Below are 24,474 nucleotides of genomic sequence, written 5' to 3' on the forward strand. Positions count from 1 at the left end.
ATAATTCCAAGAGACCCTGTCAAGTTTACAGATGCATATCATCTACAAGGGCTCAAGTTAATTAGTTTTCCACTCTGACTTGCAAATGTGGTGGTCTGAAACCACACAGTGAATGTGGCTATCAGAAGTGCAACTTTACCCACCTCTGCACGCATCGCTCAGTCCTGGTATCCAAATACGTTCCAGAGGGACAAGCACAGCCTTCAACGCAATCACTGCTGCATGTCTCTGGCACAGACAGTGCCTGGCAGGTTCTGCCACAGGTAGATACACAAGTACTGTACTCCTTTGTGTCTTCACATGAAAGAGCTGTCCAAACGAAACAAATCTCTCAAATTACAGAGCAAGAGACTCAGGGACCTCCCAACAGTTTTCTGATAAACATCTCCATTCTTTTGTTCCCAATCACATTAAATTCCACTAAAATTGCTATCTTGGCACTATGCTGTGTAAACTACACAGATGTAAATCCACAGTAATAACAAGAGCAATGAGTCTGTGCAGTTAATCCAGATTTACACTGTGGAAACTGAACAGCTGAAGCCTTTTTGCCTCTAACTCTGAAAACACTTGGCATTTGTGCATGGGCTTTTGGAAATGCACAGCACCTTAAAAGAAAATCTTAAAAGCCTTAAATAAAATGCTTAAAAGCTTTAAATAAAACATCTACTTCGCAGATGTTGCACAATACCATATTAAATTGTCTCTTTATATGTATATAGCTATATATCTGTCTCTTATAAAGCCCTACTAAAAAAAACCACTGAAGTTCTTGAAATACTAATAGATTTGCATATTTCAAATGCTACAAGCATGACTTTTTAAATATACTGTAAGAAAACTATATTTATTTCCAGAAAAGTAAAATAAAATCAAATGGCTTGAGTGACTCATTCGATCATAAGTGGACACAGCCATTCATGCCCTAATAAATGCAAACAAGGCAGCCTGGTCAGATATACATACAGATACTCCAGCTTAAGACGGGTAAACTGGACCAACTTAGTTTTTATCATGCATTAAAACACAGATAATTACATGATGTGGTGACAACTGCTAAATGTTAAATTCTTGAATGCTCCTTAGAAAAGATTCTCAGACTTGTTAATAGAGCCAGACGTACATCAGGGGTGTCAATTTCAGGTTGTTTGATAGGGTTTCCAATTCTATATTGTTTTGAAAATATATGTGAGGGCCCATCATACCCTATCAATATCTTTTGCATCACTAAAATGTACTACAAGCTAAAGAATTTAATATTATCCTTTGCGCATGAGGATTTATGTAGTAGTTAACAGACATCACCTTTATCTATAAAGATACATATATTCTATAATTGTCTATTCATTTTAAACTAAATAACAATACCTAGTTTCAACACTTGCTTCAGCACTTTGTGTATTTCAGTGTCACTGACAGCAAGAGAATAAGCCAAGAGATTGTCAGACAGGAGAAGCAGACAATCCAACTAAAACTGCTTAATACTTAATTCTTCATCTTGTTCACTTAAAGAATTAGATAAACCTAGCATCTACAAGGAAAAGAAATCTATTTATGCAGTTCATGAATATCTATAGAGTATGAAATATGCAATGCCATATAATAAGGACTGACATATTTTGAATTCTGTACACATTTGAAGTCCTCTGACTACTTTAAAAATATTTATAATGTTTCATAAGTCAAAGAACTACAGAAAGGAAATTATAAAGGAAGAATTCCCTAAAAGCGCAGGTACAAATTCTGTCTTGACAGAAAATTCTTTAAAAAAAAAAAAAAAAAAGAACCTTGTCCTGTGTGCAAAAGGTTACACTTAATTAGAATTAATCCTTCTCTCATTTAAAAGATTGTATTGATTTAATTTTTATTTGCTGATTGTCTACAAAGTCCTCAGGCACTAATTATTCAAGTCTAGAAGTGACAGGAAACTCACCACAATCTGGGACAGCTCCTCTGAAATCTATTACAACTCCAAACCTTCGGCAGTGATGAGCATAATGGGCCAGAGCAGAGCAAAAACAAGTCTGTCCACATTTGCAAGTGTCTCTTCTGCACTGCTCAAAATAGGGAACAGGACTCAAATAGGGGTAGCATGGAGCAAAAAGATCTTTCGTAAGGATGCTACAAGCTTCCGCTGCATAAGAGGCTACACAAATAACAGATTAAAAACTGTTTCAGTGAGGGAGTTTAAAAAGACTTGGATCAAAAAGTGTCTTCTACACAATGCAACCAATTATGATTATATACTACAGCCACATAAATCTCTTTATCTTTATTATCTATACAGCTGTACAGAGACTAACATTCATGTCCTAATCTGTTACCAAGAATGTAACTTTTTAACACAGCACATTGTGTAAATACTCAAAAGACAAGTGATGCAGCAGGAGAGTTGACCATTCCCTAGCACTGCTGAAATCACACAGAAAACCTTAATATTCTACATCTGTGTCTTTACAAGTGCTAAGTATCAATACAAGACGTGGTAGAAATTGTGAAATGGATATAACTGATGACCTAGTGACCATCAGTGGTCCTCATAGCATCAGCCATATGCATGTTATCCCAGCTGGATGCTCTCTGTCAGCTAATTCTACAGCATAAGCATCTTTCTCCTTCTCATTCTCTTCCATAGTAGACAACTAAATCAAGTATTTAGATTTTTTCCAGCATTCTCAAAAATGAATACTGCAATAGTTTTGAGGCCACAGCTTAACTAACAGCATCACCAATACAAGACATTCTGCCAAACTTTAATACACGTCTGACTTAACACAGTGTAACTGCAAACCAGAAATAAAAATTATGTATTTCAAACACCTCTGCAAGTATTACAAAATCCTCAAACAACACACAATGTGAATTTTTAAAGGGATTGAACTCAGTTGCCTCTATACTACTCCTAGGTACTAATTTATTTAATGGGTGGGACTGGTTATTACTGTACCTGACTCAACTGTGAGAAGGGGAACATATGAACTAAGTAGAAGTAGATTTGTCAGTAAGAATCTGCCCTCACTGCCCACCTGCCTGCAGATGAACATCACACGGATCCACCTGTGAGCTATCGTGCACAAGAACGCACGCCGATGAGGTCTTCCACGTGTTTCCAAACAGCTCTGGAGTGCTTTCTGTTACTCCAACTGGAGATCTTTCACAAAACAGAAGTCGGTCAGAGAAGGTATAGTGAATTTGCAGAATGGGTGTCAGTTCTTACACCCTCTGATTCAAGCTCTTCTCTCACTATTCCGTATTCTCATTCACTCACCCATAGAACTGTAACCATAATTTTCAGGACTCCTTTATTTGCAGGTAGAGGTTCAGAAACAAAAGAAAAGATATCCCCTAGAGACTTTCAAGGAATAAAAGTTCAAAATATACCAAATTCCATTCTTATAAGAGAGCAGAGGGTGCATCACTGTCCTGATAGTTTGAACTCCATAGTTTGAACTCCCTTATTTGTCCTTTTGATTCCTTAGTGGTATCCAATCCATTTTTAATCTCTCCTCTACCTATAGCTTCCTGTCTGCTGATTTCCCAGGCCCTTTATTCCTTTTAGGAAAGAGAAAAGAAACCCAAGCCTCCAGAAGTGTAACTGCAAAAGCAATTGAACAGATACCTGTGAGGCTTAGGTAACAGAAGCTGAAGGATAAAGACTTTGATCAAAATAATCCTGGCACAGTAATGTTGTACAGAGAGATTGATCAGAACTGTGCATTTAGATATGGAGCATTATACTTGTGGGCAAATACTGCATGAGACACACAATCAGGAGTATGGCCACTGCTAAAGCAGCTGGGAGTGAAGGTGCTGCAAAAGACACTACTGCCTATGGCAAGTCTCCCAGATCTGCTGTGGATCAGGTTGTGTTTGTATTGAGATGCCTCAATACCACAGTCTGTGTCACGTCTGAGAACAACTTGTAGGACCCAAGGTTTCAGGGCTTTTTTAACAAATATTGTAGTTTCACATTTGCATGAGAGCAATCCAAAGACTGTTGCCAAAAATAAACTACAAAACTACGTGTCAAACAAATATTTTAGGTAGCTTTACATAAATAATATGTCTTCATTGAGATGCTGCCTATGTATTTCCTCATCTCATTATAAATAATGGCCTAATAATGCTTTTTAATCTGTAACACAAACTCTTCAATATTCTACTGGTATATTTATGTATCTGTCTTTTTAAATGGGAACTGCAACAGAAAACTTTTCCATTTTCCTATTAGTTTTGAGTAAGAAAAATTCCAGCTGCTCTGAGAGCATATAATTCTTCTGTTATTTCATTTTATTTACTCTGTTGAGCCCTATATTGTGTTCTACTCCCAGCTCCATTAGGCTACTCTAATCCACTGGAAGCCAATTTGTTCTTTGGTGTCTGTGAAGCATATGTTGCAAAAAAATTGGGCAAACAGCAGCTATGGCTGTTGTGCTTGGGCAGCTCTGAGCACTTCTCCCTGCATCAGAATGAAGGGAAACTCAGGCAGCAGCCAATTCCTGCTGCTGGTCTGCAGGCACTGAACAATGGAGGCTCTGTCACAAACAGATTAGGGCTCGCAGGAGAAAACAGGAGTTGGGAAGAGATGGAGTCTTGCAGAGAGGCAGAAAGTTCTGTATAGAGGCTATATTTTGGACAACATTTTTTCTGGTAAAATAGTCCTTGTGCATCACATATATTTCACTGGACTTTTGTATTAAAGTATTTCTAGCAAAACAAGGCTTGATATCCAGTAGCTGAAGCTACAGATTTTACTGTTAGCAAACTGAACCCTATTATCTATCTCACTAATGAAAAACTTCAAAATAAATTATTCTTGGTATCTCTCTTTTCACTCTTGATCCACCACTTTAACTACAGATATTCATATACTGGCAGATAGAAATCTTGCAGCTCTGCATACAGAAAATCATCCTCTGTGTTTCCATTGAAGGTTCCACAAAGGCCCACGGTATCGTCCTTCCACCGTTCATCCACTTGAAGGTAAAGCCTCAGTCCTTCTCTGTCGTAGAGGATCTGTAACCCAATCTGGGTCTTCACTTGCAGAAATACAGAGGACAGTTTCCGTATTTCAAATAACTCTGGGGAGTAAAAGCAGAGATTGCTGAAAGGCAAAGGAAACTTGCTTGAAATTTACATTTTGTTTCCTGTAATTTCACTGGTGTTGGTTTATATCACTTTTATGTAAGTTTTTTTTCCTATTAAGGCCCTATTTTCCTCTAAACATTGATTTCTTGTGAAAGAAGAAATCTTTGAAACTTTAGGAACAAAACAAGACACTTGTGAGACTCACCACACTTGTTTAAAATGCATTGAGAGTTCACTGAAATAGCCACAAAGGTAAACAAAATGAAATCCATGTAAAGGTATGAAAATTTCAGACCATTTTTTTGTAGAAAAACTAATCCTAAAGCCAGGAACATAATTCCTATGTTAAAATCTTTTTTGTGAAATTCCTAAAGAGCCAAGGGATAGACATCAAATGTACTAATGATTTGCATATAAAATTCTCATTAAAGAAAACACTAAATCTCATAGTCATATATACCTATGCAGAATGCCACACATATCCAGGACAAAGAGATTTAAAAACTCAAAGCAAAATAAAAGAAAGTTTTTGTCTGAAAATCTGTAGCTCATCTCTAAGGGGCAGCAGAGCTCTTCCTGCTTAAATTTATGTGAGTTGCTTACAAAAATGAAAGAAATTATTCAATTCAAGAATCAGAGGAAACAATTTCCCCTCAGGCAAGATCTAAAAAAGCTTGCAAATGTGAGGGATGGCATTTGGACTTGTTAAAATAAACAAAATCTTAATGTAAGAAACAGCTAGCCTAATGCAGCTTCTGCACAACTCCTACCACTAGTGTAAAAAATACACCAAAAGTTAATTTGTGAAGCATTTCACAAGAAATAACAATATTGACACTAAAATATGCCTTTTAATTTCAGTATGTTAGCAATACTTGACAATACCACAACATGCACAAATGCCACTGTAATACTGCTCTAGTGTTTGATTAGAGTTATATGCTTATGTATTACTCCTTACCATCTGCATAAGGCAGGTTAATTTTGTACTGGTCATAGATCAAAACATCTCCTGAATGGGTCAGGGTCACTTGCCTCTTGGGGTCCTGCTTAAGAATAAGGCTGACAGATTGGATACATGATCCATCCTGGTTCTGCAAGTGAGAGCAAAGCAAACAACGAAAGTTACACTTAGTGGGGATTGAAAATTTTGATATACAGTTATGAAACATGCAGCCTTACAGCTAAGTAAGAAAACTCAGTATCCTGAATGATTTTCCATATGTGTTTAACAATGGCATTAACATGCTATGCAAGTACAGCACAGAAGAGAGATTTGGAACGAGAAATTTAAACAATTTTCACATAGCTCAGTACCAAGACACACACAATTCATGAGACACCTTGATTAAAGACCCACTGAGGCTGAGTTGACGCTCACTAACAATGCTGCACTATCTACAGAGCAGTGCAGCAAACTCCTGATTTGTTCTTTAATGTGTGCTGATACATCCAGGTTCTTCTAAAGCATATTTTAAAATATAAAATTCTTTTAAAGGCAAACATTAATGAAAAACAGAAACATCTTGTGAACCATTATTTAAAACAGAACTTCAGTTTATTATTTCTGAGAGGAGTTGTAGAACGGAACATGTTCATAAGCTTTGTAAATGAATATCGATAATAAAGGCAGCATCATGCCAGCATATAATATCACAACATCCTACTGACCCATCTTGCTTATTGCTGCTACCATTGCTTATTCTTATTAGCATTTCACTTCTCCAAGTCAAAATGTCACATGAAAAACACATGAGTATGAATACTGCATTGCAGTGTGGATGAAGCATTCTTTAAAAAATCCTAGACCAATCCTGTTTACTTTTTTTACACCCAGACTCTTCAGTGAAATTTCATTTCAACAGTACCAAAAGCAGCTAAATAACTGAAATTCTACAATAAATATACCTCTATTAAGTATCATGGAAATGAGTCAGAGAGGCGATTAACAGAATTCAGTTACAATCTTTCACAACAGGACTTCCACTTTCCAGAATAACTACAGGTTCTTCCACTTCCAATGTATGGAAAGAATGCTTGTTAAAGCATGTACACTAATTACAGCAGATTAACATATTTTTCTTTACAGGATGAATTTGATCACTATTTAGGTTGTTGTTTTTTGGTTTTTTTTAAAGATAAATGTTCTATCAAAGACAATTAGGTGCAGAGGTGGATCAAGAGATGACAAACTTCCCCATGTCAGCACATGTGACCTTGCCACATGCTAAAAGACATGAAAATCCCAGTCTACATTTCATTCTGTCATTGCTCTAGAAGGAAATTTGGTTTCTGACACTCCTTTTAGACTCAAATCTCTTTACCATAGCTTGAGACAGCAACTTACTTCCACTGGCTTCGTGTGGCTGGATAAAGTTAACAAACTGCCCATTCCCTGCCATCTGCAGACAAGAGGGGAAAGCACCTAGCTCTTGTTTCTTCTGTTCAGCCTCCTTCACTGCAAGACCTTGTAACCATTTAACAGCTATTCCAGAACAATGACAAAAATTGGGTCTGCTCTTGTCACACTATTTGTTCACTTTCATCTGTTACGAGTCTTCCATGTCTCAATGTTGCAACAGAAACATTGCTCTGAACAACACCATTTTGAGCACAAATTCAACACAGTCTTATATACCAGAGCACATACAAACATGTCTGAAATCACTTGGTCAAAGAGCAGTCTAGGTCTCCCTGCAGAACATTCCACAGACTGGATCTGGAACTGTGCTTGCAGCAACCACCAGAGGTGGAGGCTCTATTATTCAGCCTCACTGCCTCCAGTGAGAGAATGACTATTGATGAAACAGTAAAGTTTTAAGCATCTTCAGTGCTGAAAGATGCAGTGAAAAAGATATAGTCAAGGTAACTTTTGGACAGTTGCAGGACAAACATCAAAATTATACAGTGAATAGCACCGTTCATGGTGTAAAGAGATCAGAATGCTCAGTTCAAAGACTTACGCTTCTATTCAACTCTCTCTGACTTTCACTAGGACTTGTCTAATCCAGGGCAAATGTTGTCCTGCTTGTTGAAAACCATTCCTAGAGCTGCAAGGATCTCAGGATAGAACCATGTGGTCAGATGCTGAACTAGCAGCAGAGCAGATCACCTGACAGCTCTTCAAATACTATGGACACAAGTACACACAGTGGTGTGTAAAGATAAAGAAATACATGCAGAATTTCCCTGTTGCTAGATAAAAATGCAACAGTGATCTTTCACCAGTACATGAAATGATAAAATGAAACTTTAAAATGGGAAATTTTAAAAATAACTGGAGATATTTCACCCAGCTCAACCAGCTCTCCTCGAGCGACAGTGAAGACAGAATCTGCCTCATAAAACCATGTGCTTGTAGCTTATCTTGCTGCCTTGCCTCTTTACCAAGAAATCAGGTTTCTGTGCATTTCATTCAGCAACAATAGCTACAGACTGACAATAGTGTTGGTCTTTTAAGAAACTAAAATGTAAAAAATGGCATGTGGCATGAAAAGCAGAGGAGAACCAAGAAAACAACCCTCCATAGTATATACATTACTACACAGTATTGACAAAAGCTTTATTATTCCTTCAGCCTTAAACTGAAGGACAAATTCTGCCTGACAATTGCTCTCTGTTCCAATAAACTTTTTCTCTCACAGGACTGCCTCTGCCAGCTTTTGGCAGGTGTTCTCACAGCAATAGCCATTTCTCTTACTGGATACTTTAAAAAAAAAAAAATCTATATTCAGAAGACCTTCTCATCATACAAACTACAAAGCCAGTGAGGCTGTCACCTGAAACTTAGATAAGGTTAAGCTGTGCTGATCGCTTGACTGATTCTCCTTCCAGAAAGTGCTTAAACAAAATTTCACATCGTTTTGAAATAACTTGTTGCCTGATGACTGTTTATGTCACCAACTCTAAGGCTCAGGATGACTGGATTCTTTGTGATTCAGAAAGCTAAAATCTCCCCAGGTATTTTCTTTCCACATTTTCTAGTCTGCTTGAATGAGATGGGAGTGATAAGGCTTTTTTAAAGAAGCACATAAAATCTCAAACCATCAAGAAATATGAGATTCCACATTTCAAATCTTTTAGCTTCCCATTTCAATTCATTAATTTTAATAAACGGGTAAAAAAGATAATGGAGGGTGCCTGGGGAACTGAAAAGCAGCTCCTCTGCCAAGTGGTACCAGCTGGTTGATAATTAGACACTTGAATAGCTGCACTGAAGCCCCATATTATACTACAAAACTTGCATTATACTACAAAAACTGTTCTCACTACCCTCTTACCACCTGTACACTGATAATTAAATCAGCAGCATGTAGCCCTGGGACATATCCCATAATCCACTGATTACCCACCTGATTGTTAACATCCAGAATGCTTTACTCAGACCTCTGTAAAATCTATACCTGCTAGCACTGGTCAGGTTACCTTTGTTAAAGGCTAGGTAAAGTATGAAGCTGAACATGCAGTAAAAGCGAAGAGAATCTGAGTTTTTTTACCTACAAACCACCTGGACACACAGACACATTAAGCAAAATCACTAAGTCAGGCTGAAGAGAGCACAAGTTACTGCAAGGCACTGCACAGTCTCAGCAGTGAGGCAGAAAGCCAACTAGTTTGGTTATCACTTTTCTCAACAAAAATTAACCACAACAATTAAACCAAAAAGCACAATTCTGTCTGTTTTGTACACAGAGAGAAGTGTTCCTAACACAGGGAATGAGACACACATACATACTCTGCCACAGGAGATATTTGCTCCATTGATGGGCTTTCCAATGAAAACCTTGTCAGGCTGCAAGGTACCTTGTTGTGAGCTTCAGCAAGAAGTCACTCTGGCCTCAACTCTCCTTTGATAAGAAAGGGGCCTAGACAGTTTCTCTTGGGATTTCCTTTGCTTTTCTTCCATGATATAGTACAGATATAATACACAACCGCCTTTCTCAAGCTTCTTGGACTCTGCAAAATTCTAAGACTATGACACTGACTGAATGCCTATGCTTATATTTTGTTTCACAGCTATCCTTTTTTTTTTTTTTACTGAGATGATACTAACTTAATCAGCTCCTCAGGATTCCAAGGTTAGCACAGAATGAAGCCAGCCCAACTTGCTAAAATAAAACCAAGCTAACTAAAATATGCCCTTGAAGTGGGAAATTATAACAACTACCAAATACATCTTGAAACAGCCTGTTCCTATAAATTGGAAATACTAGCAGGATCACAAGAATAATGCACACAGAGGTTAAAGCCTAAAAATTTTTATAAATGTCCATGTCCTTGTCAACATTTCATTTCACAGCCCTCACTGTAACACTTCTAGGTCACAGAGAAAAACTGCTAGTGTTATACACCAATTTTATTTGCTACCTAGGAATCCACTTTTTCAATAGTGGTAACTTCTAGGCCCTGTCACATATCTCACCTGGTATCCTGATATGGTTCTCCGAGGAACTACAGAAGAGACATTTATTTCTGGAATATCAAATTCCAAAATATATTTGGTCTCTATCCAGTTAAACTATTTTTCTTACTTCCCAACTTCTGCCACTGAGATCAGGGGACTCCCTGCACTTAGTCTCCTGTCTCTTCCCTGGATTGAAAATAAATAATTTCTACTATCATAAACTTGTCACTGCAACTTTATTCTAACTTTCTACTTAAGCCTTTTCTATCCTCCAGAGAAGTAGGTTAAAATGTAGAAATAGAAAACAACTACTGAAATACACCTTTTGAAAGTGTAGCATGACAATTTATATAACCAGTTCATTTCCCCAAGGAAATCTCAAGAGCATGAACAATGGAAACTGCAGAGAAGAGTGACTGCAATCATTAATGCAAAAGGACTTATAGAATCATACATTTACTTAGAACACAAAAGAAAACTAATATAGTTACCTCCACAGAAGTACAAAGCAATGGCTCTAAATCTGATTTTATGTGAATTATATAATAATGTGGGCCTAATACATACAGATAGCCTGGAATTCTAGCAAAGTCATATTTAAGGCTATATACTTCAAATACCTGCACAACTGCTTCTAAATAAAAATTATTGTAGAAGGCCATTGGAGACAGAACCTAAGTCTGGCTGAGATACAAATCCTCTCCTACTGCAAGTCCAGCAACTTGGTAATCATGATTTATATTACAGATGTGGGCCAAATCCTGCCCTCACATGCACATGTTGAACTCAGACAGTGAGAAAAGTCTGATTCCAGAAAACAGCTGAGCTCAGTCACCTGCACTTCCCATACCATTTTTAAGACCTGTTCTACCTTGACATAACTTCCTGAAAAATATAAACCCTATTAAGACCAAAAAAAATTAAAGTCTCTAGTCAAAACCTCACCAGTGTTCCACACCTCACACCTAGTGTTTTAATACATGCTGAGAAATGCATATACAAAATAGAGGAAAGAATGGGTCTTGGACATAAGGCAGACAATATTTGGTGATGCCTGCATACAGCTTCAGAAAATTTCAAATATAAAATAGGACCACCCTTAGAATCATCTTTAATAGCTCCCTTAGTATCAGCTACTCACATGCACAGACTTGTAGCTTGCTTTACTTCTTAAATGCTTTTTTTTTTCCCCCCTCAATTAACAGACCCTTCAGGACAAAGGTTACAAGAAGGCTGCAAGTCCTACCTGTCCACAAGGAGCATTCTGCAAGGATACAGTGAACGTTCCAGACGCGCGGCTCTTTGCCAGGATGTACTGGCAGGTGGCCTGGAAAGTGTATTTGCGCCCATCAAAGGTCATGAAGTGAGTGTCTCCTGAAACTGAGCATTCAGCTGAAAAACACCATAAATAACGCACCTAAATCTGGAGTAAATACAGCATATTCTCCACAGTTAATACTGCTGTAGAGTTCATACACTCTGATACATTCAATAACTTGTAAAATTGTATTTATATTACAGCCAGGTATTAGGAAACAAAACTTTCCCTTGTTTTTGTTATGGAGTTCCTACCTGATGCCCAGCCAGGATACCTGAACAGCTGCTCCCCCAGAAGGGAGCAATAATATCTGTCATTTGTATATTATGGGTATTTGATTTGTGGCTCTTAAAACTGATTTTCAGAAACATTAACACATTTAACTGATAAGCCAAGCCATTTTAATATCTAATCTACTGAGTGTGTGAAGTAAAAATGCAAATTACATAATGAAACATGATATTAACATCTAAAAGTAATATTTACTGAAGTAAGAATTGACTTATCAAACAGTATTTGAGATTTTCACATACCTGGACATGTAAAATTTGTACAGATCCACTTTCCTCCACTGCAGGTGCTGAAATCAAAACAAAATTTTTCATATTTTTATTCTGTGAATTATACACAACTGTCCCCGAGTTGTTCTTCCTGCATCCCTTCTCTATGGAAGGAATGCAGCACCAAGTGTCTTGAGTCTTAGACAAGGGTATAACAGAGTTAGCACTGTCTTCATGGCTGGAAGCTTGTCATGAGGACATGATGATGTGAAATTTCATCCATGCACCCAGTGCCACTATAATTTCTTTTTACCTCTTTAATAACTGTTAGAAAAGTTAAGGATTAATAACATTGAGAAGAATTAACACAAGCAATTTGAATCTTATAACTTTTAAAGGTAAGAATTGTTGGGGGGGAAAAAAGCTGCACATTTGTAAGCTCATCCATTTTCTTCAGTTAAGGTGATCCAATAAAAGGCACTTTCTCTTCCTATAAATTTTTATTTCCAATTCATAAAATGCACTTAAATTCCAAAACAGTAGCTTACGTCACAATTACATTAGGCTCTTTATGTCCAATGAGACCATACAAACAGAAGAAAAACTCAGCATAGTTCTCCTGTTAAGATTTTCAATTCTGGATTCTTTTTGCTTTTAAGGGAGAATCCAAAGTGAAAAACAGCACTAAATATTACAGTATTCTCTGCAATATTTGTCATTTCCCTTCTTCCACATGAATAGCTTAATAGTTTATCTTTTCGTTAATTGCAAAACATACACAGAATATAATTTTTTTATGTAGAAACAGTGAGTACTTATCAAGTTTATCCAATTCCTAAGTGAAATAGGCCTTGAAGAAGCTGTTTCATATGACCATTAAAAGATTTGGTTCACAATGTGGTGAGAAAAGTTACCAGTTATTACATTCTTCATAAACCACTGAACCCATTTCAAAGGAACTTCCGTGGTAGTCACAAGGACAGTCCATAGGCTTGACACACAATTCATTTTCATAAATTAAGCCTAGAAGAAATAAAATAACATGAAAAAAAGTGAAATATCCATGACAATGGCTGACAGAGGACTAACAATTATATACAAAAACAACACCAACTGTAATTTCAGCATGATAATAAATCTCTAGACTATTTCTTAGTCATTTTCACCAAAAGAAGTGCATTTGAATTATATTAAATAAATCAGATTACAGGGATCAAGACACTAAATTTCTTGAGATACAGTAAACATAGTGAAAAAAACCAAATATTTAATTACTGGGTGAGAGGGAGAGGAAACCACACACATACAAAATAACAAACCCAAACATACAGGCCATGATGCTTATTTTCTAACACATTTACAAATCTTTGCCTCTGTGGTCCTCATTTGACTGATTTTATTTTTGCCTTTTTTCCTTATTACTAGAATTATTTTTTTCTTACTAGAAGACCAGAAAAAAAAAAAGGCTTTACCATAAAAGACATAATTTATGACAAATATAATTAAACTTATAAATAATCAGGGTACATATAAGAGGCAGAACTTGAAGATGCATGGCATAACTTTCTCTGTCCTCTTTTAGATAGAATTCTGTACTCAACAGAAGCCAATAACTAGGGGAAAACTGGGTATCAACATCTACTTTGGTGATGAGGGCAAAGTTTTGCTAAATGCCTCACTTGCCAGAATCACACTACTAAATACCTCACTTGCCAGAATCATACAACAATCTAAAAACCTCAATTTCAAAACCTGTTCCTGCCCACAGGAATGAGTTTTATTTATGTCATGGTTTTGAGCTTTTTGTAAGCACTCTAACCAAGGGGAAAAAAAGTGAAACAAAAAAACCCAAACCTCCAAAATAATCCTCCCCTTAACAAACACAAACCAATCAGCAACCACCACAAGCAGGAGGATGCCTGTCCTGTAACAATAGAGCAAACACCATTTTTCACTGAAATTGTGTAGCTCTACAGCTAGAATGTGAATCTGAGCTGAAACCTATTCCTAAGGCTCCTGTCAGTAAGAAAACAAGGTCAGTTACCCACACTGTCAGCCCTCAGTTTGTAAAGAGCTCCTGCTTGTAATCTGGGCAGGTCAGAGAGGGATGTAAACCTAGGGAGGAACAATCTCTGAATGTTGTGTGGAAGCAGGTGTGTACCTGAGGAGCAGAACTCACCATCTGGGCAGTAGCAGCCATCAATGCAGTGCAGCTCACTGCCAATGCACTGGGACTGCTGGTGACATGAAACAGGGCAGCAGTTGATGCATTCACTGTAGGTCAAGGGTTCAGCACAGGTAATGACTGAAACACAAACAGGCAGAGAAATGAAAAGGTGTAGAGCTACTGTCACAGGGCATCAATGGATTGCACACGTTCCTTTTAGGGATCTGTTTTCTGGCACATCAGTTGAGTATCTGTTCTCTAGATGAACACTGTTTAAAACAATGGCTTTCCTAACACACAGAGAAGTGGCACATATTTACATATTCACATTCTCTCCATTAAAGTTGCATTAAGAAGGAATAATCTTAAATCGTGCTTTCTCACAGCAGAGAGCTACTTAGGTTCTCAGACCCAGACACAGTCAGGGCACCCATTAACAGACTTTTTGGAACCACACTGGAAGTCTTTTGGAACCACAGTGGAAGTCTTCTCTCACAGATGACAAAGCAGTTTTGGTCCTGTGTTCCAGGCAGGCAACCAAATTAGATAACATCTTTCAAACTCACATTATGTAACTTGTAAGATGAAGTCTTATGAAAGTGCAATTGAAATTTGATTTTAACACTTGTGACACACATTTTATTTATCACAAAGCCATGAAGACTGAATATTTTAAAGGGTAACTCTGTGAAAATAAAAATGTTTAATCACCTTAAAGAATCACATTGTAATAAGCTTAGTGCTTTAAAAAATTCAGTACAAATTGCACATACTGAAGAGAAAATCCACTGCATTTATGTAACCTCGAAGTGAGTTTGACTCACTTAATCATTTCATTATGAATTATATGAGTCCAAAATTGACGAAAGGCAAAGAACTGAAACTATGAAGGGCACCCATTTCAAAACAGAAGGACCAAGCAGCATTTCCAAACAGAGGAGCACGAGCATTACCACACTGCTGGAAGTGCAGACGCCATCCATGAAGTGGCTTTCCCGCTTGGGCACACGCTCTGGCATACTCGGTGAGCGCTCGGCACCAAGTTACATCATCAGCTGCTGACCTTACACAAACAAAAGGTGACATATCATTTTGTAACTCCATTCAAGCACACAATCATAACCTCATGAATGCTCCTGCACTGCATTCAGCCTTGTTGTTTGAATCTACTTTAACAATATTCTAAGGTACTGTGCTGTTGGACTAGGTGAAAAGTCTTAAAAGGGTAAAAACTTTCTGCCACCCTCAAAGGGAGGTCATCTAAGTATTAATACTTTTGAGACCTGACACTATTTTCCTGAATAGATTCACAAAAGCATGAAATACAGTAGTATAGGGAGACTTCAGTAAAGCTCTTAATTTTTACAGGAGTAATATCCTGCAGAAAAGTCACAAGAAGGAAGTGTAAAATTTCTACCAGTGAGACACCAGAGTACATGAAATGGAAATTATCTTCTGACCTGCCTTTTTTCCTTAATTTAACGAGTCAAAACTGCTCAGAACAGGAGTATAGCAGGTTATGAAATGTTAGCACAAGTTTAAATGGTTATCAAATTCCTCTTTTCAATGGAAGACCATACAACATGCAGAAGCCAAACTGGCCCATTGACTCTGACCTTTTACTACAGTAAGCGGCTTTAGAATGGCAGAAAGCACCTAATCATGTTGCACACTCAGAATCAAAACAGATGACATATTCAAGGGAGACAGACTAACACAACTGGAAAATATCTGGGCCTGAATTTGATCATTCTTATACCAAAGAAAACAGGAACAACTCCACAGCATTCCACAGCAGCAAAACAGAACAAATGAGAAAAGTAAGATAACAAAACAATGTTAGATAAAAACTTACATGCAGAGAATGTCACGAATCAGTTCATTTAACATTTATAATTCATTCTTATGATAAAAGGACCATGGGTTTTTTTAATAATAGCTTTGAATTAGCCAAAAACATCCACTTACATGCAGAGATCATTTGTGCAGCTTGCCATAAAAGAAAGAGGACTCACATACTCATGACACTGTTTAAATGGGGGATGTAACAGGATAGTACACAGAGCATATGCCCTCTGAAATGAAAGAGACAGCTGTTGTAATGAGGTTTGCAAAAATAAACATAAGCAGAATAAAACAGAATGCTGTGGAAAATCAGAATAGACCCGTGTCTAGGAATCACTTTGACCAAACAGAAGCAGAGTTTAGCAATACATTGCTGATCATGTCAGAGTTTCCATAACATTGAATCTTTCATCCAAGGTCATAGCAGTGCCCAAAAAGGGCACAGACAATTTTGCAACTAAGCCAAGACAACCTGAAAAAGCCTTCATTTCAATTGAATTTCACAGTAAAAGGCAAGAGAAATAAACCATAGCTGGCACCAGCTTTAATTTCAAAGCACTTTAATTTAAGGACTGTATCCTGAAAATACTAATTAAAAGGAAAAACTACTTCTAAGTCATGGAAAAAATCAACAATTCTCTTTTTAAACATTGCCAAATAATGACAAAGCAAATAATGCTCTGACTCTGGTTTTGCTTCCCTGCTTCTTTCTATCCTTCCTATGGATAAGTTCTAGAAGAATCCCATATTTTACAACTTGTGACTCATTCAGCTTCATAGTCAAGCCATTCTACTGGCTGCTATGCAGACAGCATAATATTTGAACAGATCAAGAATTAAATACAAAAGAAAGGAGAGGGCAGTGGGGTGATGAGAGGACAAGGGAAGACCTGCTGCAGCAAGCATTTTAATTAATCTCTCCCAAAAAAGACACACATATTTCCAGTCTCCTTCAAAGCTTTAAAAGTTGTCAAATTATTCACTGAAAATTCAAATTAAGTCAAATTCTTGCTCCAATTAGAATCATCAGCTATGTCAACAATCCTTTTGGGTTGATCCAAACCTGCAGAGATTCATGGCTTTGTGTCAGGCACGGTGGTTCACTGAGAAGAGATTTGTCCCAGTCGGGTGTTCCTTGTGGAGGATTTTCCTGCCAGCTCTCTACAAATTCTGTTACATCATCTGTCAGTTTCCCTAGACAAGGCAGACACAGAGTCACACAGTCACTGCAAAGAACAACAGTGTTTCTATAGGATTTCCCGGGGAAACGTTTCAATAATCAAAGCACACCAAGAACAGAACACCTAACCCTTCCCACTACTAAGTGAATCAGCTGAAATCAATCTGGTCCTTTCAAGAAGCAAAAAAATACTTGTAAAAGGAACTAGAGAAGTGGGCTTTCAGGTGGCAGAAAACAGCATAAGCAACTTGGCAAAGAAGGGATTTAAGGGAGAAGGACCATGCCTGCCTTAGTCCATCAATGGAATAAAGGAAAGAAAAGGTTTAATAAAAAAATTTAAATTAATAAATAATACATAGGTCGATGCTGCTACTTTATAATAGAATGCCCAACAGGGAGTCCAAAACCTAATAAAGATAAAGCATTCCTGACTCATTGCAATGGTACCAAATTATTGTCTGAATTAGCCAAAATGGGTGTGACTTATTTAAGTAGAGATGTCCATACTAGGGTTAAACCAATTAATCTGTCATTACTATTATCCACCTTGGGCAGGTGGTGGCATTGATTACTGCTTGGATTACCCAATAAATGCTTATCTTGGCACATCTTTCCTACTATTCCTCCCCAAGCCAAGTGGATAAAGCTCATACACAGTGAATTCACTCACTTGTGCTACAAATGCAGCTTTTGGGGATGGAGACACTGAGAATGGTGAGAGGAGAGAGAAGACTCTGGGGACATGACCCCTTGATCTTGGTATTAGTATAAACAACTTGATTTAGTGAGCAAAGTATTAGTGGGGGTAATGACTGTAACAGGGCAGGGCTGGTGCTTTCTGAAACTGAGGGGAATGCACCGACAATAGAGGAAACCACATCCACTCTGAGCTCTGAAGGAGTGCTCTACAGAAATATCCTCAAGTTCAAGAGGAGGAGCCAACAGTTAAACAGCCCAAAGTAATGACCTCCAGAAGTTTTTATGGCCTCACTTGAGATATTTTTCAAAGGACTGATCTTTTACCCCTGTTTTGTGGGGTTTTTTTCCCTTACTCATTATATAGATGTCTTTACTCACTATTTACTGAAAGCCAAGCCTTTTGGAAGTGTCTGAAGTTGACATTGAAAGATCACTGATTATTTCTGAAAGTGTTAGCACATATGAAATGCCAGATCAAACACGATTTGACAGTTTTCATTAATTTGATTTACTAGTTCTTTATTTATTTCCAATAGCAACACCTCAGGCTTCCACAGACCACAAAAAGTCTAAAAAAAAGCACTGTACATTTAAAAACAGATTTTACCTTTCAGTCCCAGGAAACTGAAGTACAAATATCATTGTAGGTAATTGAGTAAGACAGCTTTAAGATCTTCCTCCTTAGAGCCCTATCTACATTGAAATTGGTCCTCTTCACCAAATACCATTTAGCAGAGGTATTTCCAAACCATATTTTCTATTTCAAAAGTGACTCATCTTAAATTCAATCAGCATTACCACTGAAAACTAAGAAAGTAATATTTATTTTGCAGGGGGGGGCAGAGGGGCAAGAATCCAGATTACACAACAGGAAGTATCTTAAATACTCACCATAACTTGTTTCCAGATCATCCTGCAGAATAGCATTATTGTTTCCACACAGTCCATGGGTTTTGCCCAGGTACTCTGGTGCCATTTTGATGTACACTGCAGATGTACCATCCCAAGCCAGGGTAAAGGCATACTGGTGCCTGACCAGGAAATATCCAGCTAGTTTCTGGATATGTAAGTTTCCAATAACATAAGGTAATTTTACTCTGGAAGGACAACACAGAACCAAAAATAATATTATGTTAGAAATTGTAACTATTAAAAAGAAATTACTTGCTGATGCCTTCCTCATCCAACTGAAAATTCCCAATGTAAATATTGAATAACTCCAGTAAATGAAATGAATTTGCAAATAACAACAAAAATCATGAATGCCAATGATTATACTTCATGCTATATACCACTAATTTAGGTATCACCTTTCTCAGACACAACTCTATAAATGGAGAGTAATTATTGCAGCTGTGCTCTGGTTGCTTTTTCAGTCTACCAAATAATATGTTTACATCTCATATCAAAATAGTAGCATGATATTAACTCCAGTGTAACTACAGCATTAGAAACATGACTGCAATTACCCAAATCCTTTATAGGTGACTTCACTGCTCATCTTTATCTGTTCATCTCCTGAAAAAAATAAACTAATGGACCTTTTGCAGGAATAAGGAGAAGAATGGCATTCAGGATCATTATTCACCTGCCAAATAAAATCAAAGTCAATATTTGAATTAAATTCTTTGAAATAAACACGTAACAGAACTAGCACCCCCAAATCTGCACTCAGTATGGGAACAAGAAGTTTGGTCCCCCTCTTGTGGAAAAAACTGAGCAGTGTTTTTATAGCCATGGTGATGGAGTGGTCTTTTCACAGCTCTGAGTGAACAAAGGAAGCTTTGGAAGGACACACATCAGTCTTCCTCACATTCCTGTGGGAAAGACATTTTGTGCTGTTCTTGTGAGCCAGCAAAGGCTTCCTGGAAATAAGGGAAACCCTGTATCTCTCTCAAGGAACACACCAAGACTTGATATCACTATGACAATGTGATACAAGAGAAAAAGTTAAAAGTTACAGACTTTAGCTGGCTCACAGAATGACATGACTCCCTGTTCACCCATTGAGAACTTTGTTTCTTTCTTATGGGCAATGTATGTTTCAGTTAAGTAAATGTAAATATCTTAAAAAATTATAAAAGCAACATGTTGCTGTAATAAATCTCTCATATACCCTTCTGATGGAGTCTTGGTGCTTTGCACCGTGTCGCGCTCTACAGCAACATATTCCAGCTGTTTACATCCTATGCTACGGTGACACATAGCCCACATCATGTCAAAATCACACCTAGATTACATTTTACAGCCCCCTATAACCATCTCAAGTTCTTTTTAATCTCCTAAAATTAATATTAGTATTGATACAACAACAGTTGTATTAACAACAGTTCAAAAGAACATAGAAGTGCCATTCCCTACCTGTATGGAAAAGCTCTGCTCATCTAGTTCAGAGTGTCTCACAAGGGCATATGTGGATTTCCCAGAAAAGTAATAATAGAGTCCATCAAAAGTTTCAAAGTTATACTGGCCCCATGTCCTGCATATATGATCTCTTTCAGCACCTGTGTTATACACTAACAAAAGGAGAGTCACTTGATACACAGCGCTGGTTTTTGGATACAAACAGGAGCTGAGATGGGGCAGTGCATGCAACATGCTGTGAAATATAATGACATAAAAGAAAGGAGGGAGAAAATGCTACAGCATGAAGAGAAGCTTTAGGCAGAGAGTAGTCATTGTAGCTGTGAGAACAGGAGTGCAAGCCCAGAAACCCAGATTTCTCTCTCTACACACCTGTCTGGCATCGTGGTCCCGTCGCATTAAATCGACTGCAGTTGCACAGCTCTCTGTACACACACTCACCTCCATTAAAACATGCAAGTGAATCTGAGAGGAAAAAAACAAGGTGTGTCAAAAATAAAGTCTGATCATTTTCTTTCTTAAGACCCAGTTCTCTCAATTACTCTGAGAATGACAGGAGTTGCTAACTTAGCAATAAAGTGTCCTGGAGAACCTAACTGGGCCCACAAAAATGAAACACTGTGAAGGCTTCAACCCGAGTTATACAGCCAGATTCATTAATCTATTGCACCTTTAGAGAAGACAAATCAAAATGTCTGACATCTGTCACTCTGACATGTTTTCAGTCATTTAAGCAGCGACTAGAGGAAGTGAACAAGTACTGCACCACAAAGAAGCCCAGAGCCTACATCCACACACAAGTAACACCCTGTGGGTAAGCTCTGCCAGAAGGAGAACAAGCTACCTTACAAATACGTGTTCTGATCCCAGCTGTGTATCCTTACCTGCCTGCCCTCCTTCCATCTCACAGCTTCCAAGTACACCATCCACAAACACTTTCCATAAAGACACAGATCTCTGACTTGCAATGACAGGTTTGGGTTTGGGGGAGGGAGGTGCTGGGGGTTTTTTTGTTTGTTTGGTTGGGTTTTTTTAATTTTTTTCTAATTTATATTTTCCCTATGAAGATCCCTATCAAAACATGGCAAAATTTTTCACAGTCTAAAGAAAAACATGCACAAGAAGAAATATAGTTTCCTGTTACTAAATTTAAACTTAATGATTAAATCTTCTAAAAAATTATGATCCATTTACTTATTTTGCTCCTATAAAGGTTGTTTAGGAAAGGATTTTAATTTAATAATTTGGTATTATGCAATCATAGAAGTTTTCGTACTTTACAATACAGACTGCTTTTGCTGCAGAAAGCAAACAAGTTGCTCAGAAGAAACTGTTTCAGGAAGATATAAACTGAAGGCTCAGCCTTCTTTTGTCTTTACAAATACATCATTCTTGAAAAATAATCCTAAAATGGTTTGGATTGGAAGGGACCTTAAAGATCCTCTTGCTCCAACCACACTGGACCAGGTCTCTCAAAGCCCCATCCCACCCAGCCTTGAACACTTCCAAGGATGGGACATCCACACCTCTGAACAACCTATTCTATGTCTCAACACCCTTATAGTAAATAATTTCTTATTAATATCTTACCTAAACTTACTCCCTTTCAACTTCAAGCCATTACCATTTCAGTCTGCAATCCCATTATAAATACTCAGTAATTATTTGAAGATTTTCAAGATGTCCCAACAATTAATTTTGATTCCCTTGCTTTCAACAAGAAGTCTCCCACCCTCCAACCAAAAAAAAAAAAAAAAAACAAAAAACAAAAAACCAACAAGGCAGGTAGACAAAGTAAAAGGTAATGCTTCTTTGCCTGCTAGCCTACCTATCCTGCTCCTTTCCCTGCCTGGCCAGTGTCAGGTCAATAAAAAATAATGCAAGCACCATGCAGAAAGGTCCCTGCTTACCCTGAGCCATCTCATTTACATGCTCACAGTGACCAATCTTGTCAATAATGCAAAAGCCTGTTCCTCTTGTCAAGAGAGGCAGACATTGATCTCTTTCATCTTGAGTGTCGTGAGACCTGTGTAACCAGAGCTCTGGTCTCTGTTCTTTGCTTCTCTAAGATTATGCCCTGTTGCCTGTCCAGTTACAATAATGTGCAATTAGGCTGCAAGTCATGTTCCTCTGAGCTGTAGAGGAAGTTAGCCCCCTTTTGATGTTTCAGGTTGAATGATTCCACTCTAAGCATGGCTCAGGTAACCTGCTCCAAGACATGTTTGTTCAGATTGTGCAAACAGTCAGCTGACCTGGGGACCCCTGCTGTCACTGTGAAGGATCTCCCTGGCTCTATTTTAGAGAGAAAGTGTGTTAGTCAAACCTGAATTTAAAAAAAAATCAAATTACTCAATCCCAAGCATTTTCTTCTTTATGAAGATCTCTTCTACCTGTGTGTGTATGGTTCTAAGAAAATATGACTATCTCAGTTGTTGTGTTTGTTTATATCCCTTTTTACATCACTGTTAAGTGTCTTTCCTTACACTGCATAGAACAACTGTATGCAAACAGTTATAATTAAGCAGGTAATGAGGAAAGCAGCATTGTTTCAGGTCACATTTAATGCTCCTACTACTCTAAGTGTGGCCTCCTTTAATCATCTCATTCTAATCCATTAACACAGAAATACTTCCCAAAGTATTCAGAATAAATATCCTGGAACAAGGGGTTCATTCTAATCTTTGACATTAAAAGAATATGAGCTCTCCAAATAAACTAACTCATATGACCACATCAAAAGTTTATCTCTCCACTAGAAATGTGAGAAACATTTTCATACTTGCAGAAAGGGAGAAGACATCAAGACTAACTGAAAGTTAAAATTAGGAAAACTTACAGAAGACTATTTTGTCCTCCATTAACCTGAAAGCAACACCTATTAAAAACTCCTCAGCTCCTCTTTCCTCTTTGACATTATGCCAGTTGAGCGCACTGGGTTGGAATCTGAAACTGAAAACTGGTGAGAATTTTCTAGCAGAAAATAGTAGGACTAAGTGGCATGATTTGCCTGACATAAGTAATAATGGCATTTCTAACCAGTGTTGCCCCTAGAACCTGAAGATCACCCTGATAATTCCACCATCGCTGCGATGAAGCAACCAGCCTCAAATTCCTTCTTTTTCAAATAAGATGAACACTAGGGATCATCTTGTAACAGAGGTCTGAATTCTTCTCTGCTGTTCTCAGCTTAAACACTCCAACCCCCTGTAATTACTGACTAAACTGCAGCCCCATGGGTAGGGTTATTTTAGTCCCTTGAGCACATGAGCCTCCTTTTCAGTTCATCCCACTTTTAAATTCTTCTATGAGCAGTAGCAGAACCTTGACCCATTATTTATCAGAAAGTGTGACTTTGAAAAAGTGTGACTTCAATCCAGCCCACATCACTGCAAGGGGTTCTGCAGAGCAGTGTCCAAGCTCCACACAGAGACATTCCCTAGCAGCATCATGATAACTGTTCAAAGGCATCTTGAATCTTCACCAAAATACAAATTTAGTTTGAATTATTATTACTGATGCCATGTATTTTGGGGCTTTACATCTCTGATATGGCACACTTACTCTATCTGCTTTCTTACATTACTTCTTCTCCAACGAATACTTAAAATCTCTTGAATTTATTTCAGTTTGAGTTGAACTCTTTGTCCTGATTTGCTCATCCATGATTTGGTCTTCTGATCCAACGTGCTCATTAGGAATAAAACAAGTAATTTATATAGTGTGGAGCCCTTGAGCATGAAGTGAGATAGAGTCACAAGAGAAATGCTCTCCTCTTGGAGCACAAGGAGGTAACTGCAAAGAAACCTTCTCTATGTATTCTACACAAAATGTAAGATACCAAATGAAAGAGACATCTAAAATAATTTTTTTTCACTTTCATTCAAGAAAATATCCATTTTTAAACACTTG

At 37.6% G+C, this 24,474-nt stretch overlaps 1 protein-coding gene across 1 annotated transcript in view; it reads right to left on the reverse strand.

Annotated features, from left to right (window-relative positions):
* The window catches only part of OTOG (otogelin), a 93,308-nt gene that overhangs the window by 63,651 nt on the left and 5,183 nt on the right, over positions 1–24,474 (reverse strand). The window contains exons 4-19 of the mRNA XM_064425307.1: positions 20,938–21,030; positions 20,563–20,717; positions 19,671–19,789; positions 19,093–19,298; positions 17,386–17,516; positions 16,446–16,552; positions 15,431–15,540; positions 14,490–14,615; positions 13,225–13,333; positions 12,344–12,390; positions 11,739–11,884; positions 6,050–6,182; positions 4,904–5,081; positions 3,027–3,151; positions 1,934–2,146; positions 144–309 (exon numbers count right to left, since the gene is read on the reverse strand). Of these exons, the coding sequence (XP_064281377.1) occupies positions 144–309; positions 1,934–2,146; positions 3,027–3,151; positions 4,904–5,081; positions 6,050–6,182; positions 11,739–11,884; positions 12,344–12,390; positions 13,225–13,333; positions 14,490–14,615; positions 15,431–15,540; positions 16,446–16,552; positions 17,386–17,516; positions 19,093–19,298; positions 19,671–19,789; positions 20,563–20,717; positions 20,938–21,030 (2,164 nt within the window). The remainder of the gene's footprint in view (positions 1–143; positions 310–1,933; positions 2,147–3,026; positions 3,152–4,903; positions 5,082–6,049; positions 6,183–11,738; positions 11,885–12,343; positions 12,391–13,224; positions 13,334–14,489; positions 14,616–15,430; positions 15,541–16,445; positions 16,553–17,385; positions 17,517–19,092; positions 19,299–19,670; positions 19,790–20,562; positions 20,718–20,937; positions 21,031–24,474) is intronic.

Source organism: Passer domesticus, chromosome 6, assembly GCF_036417665.1.
Source record: "Passer domesticus isolate bPasDom1 chromosome 6, bPasDom1.hap1, whole genome shotgun sequence".
In the NCBI taxonomy this organism is placed as follows: Eukaryota; Metazoa; Chordata; class Aves; order Passeriformes; family Passeridae; genus Passer; species Passer domesticus.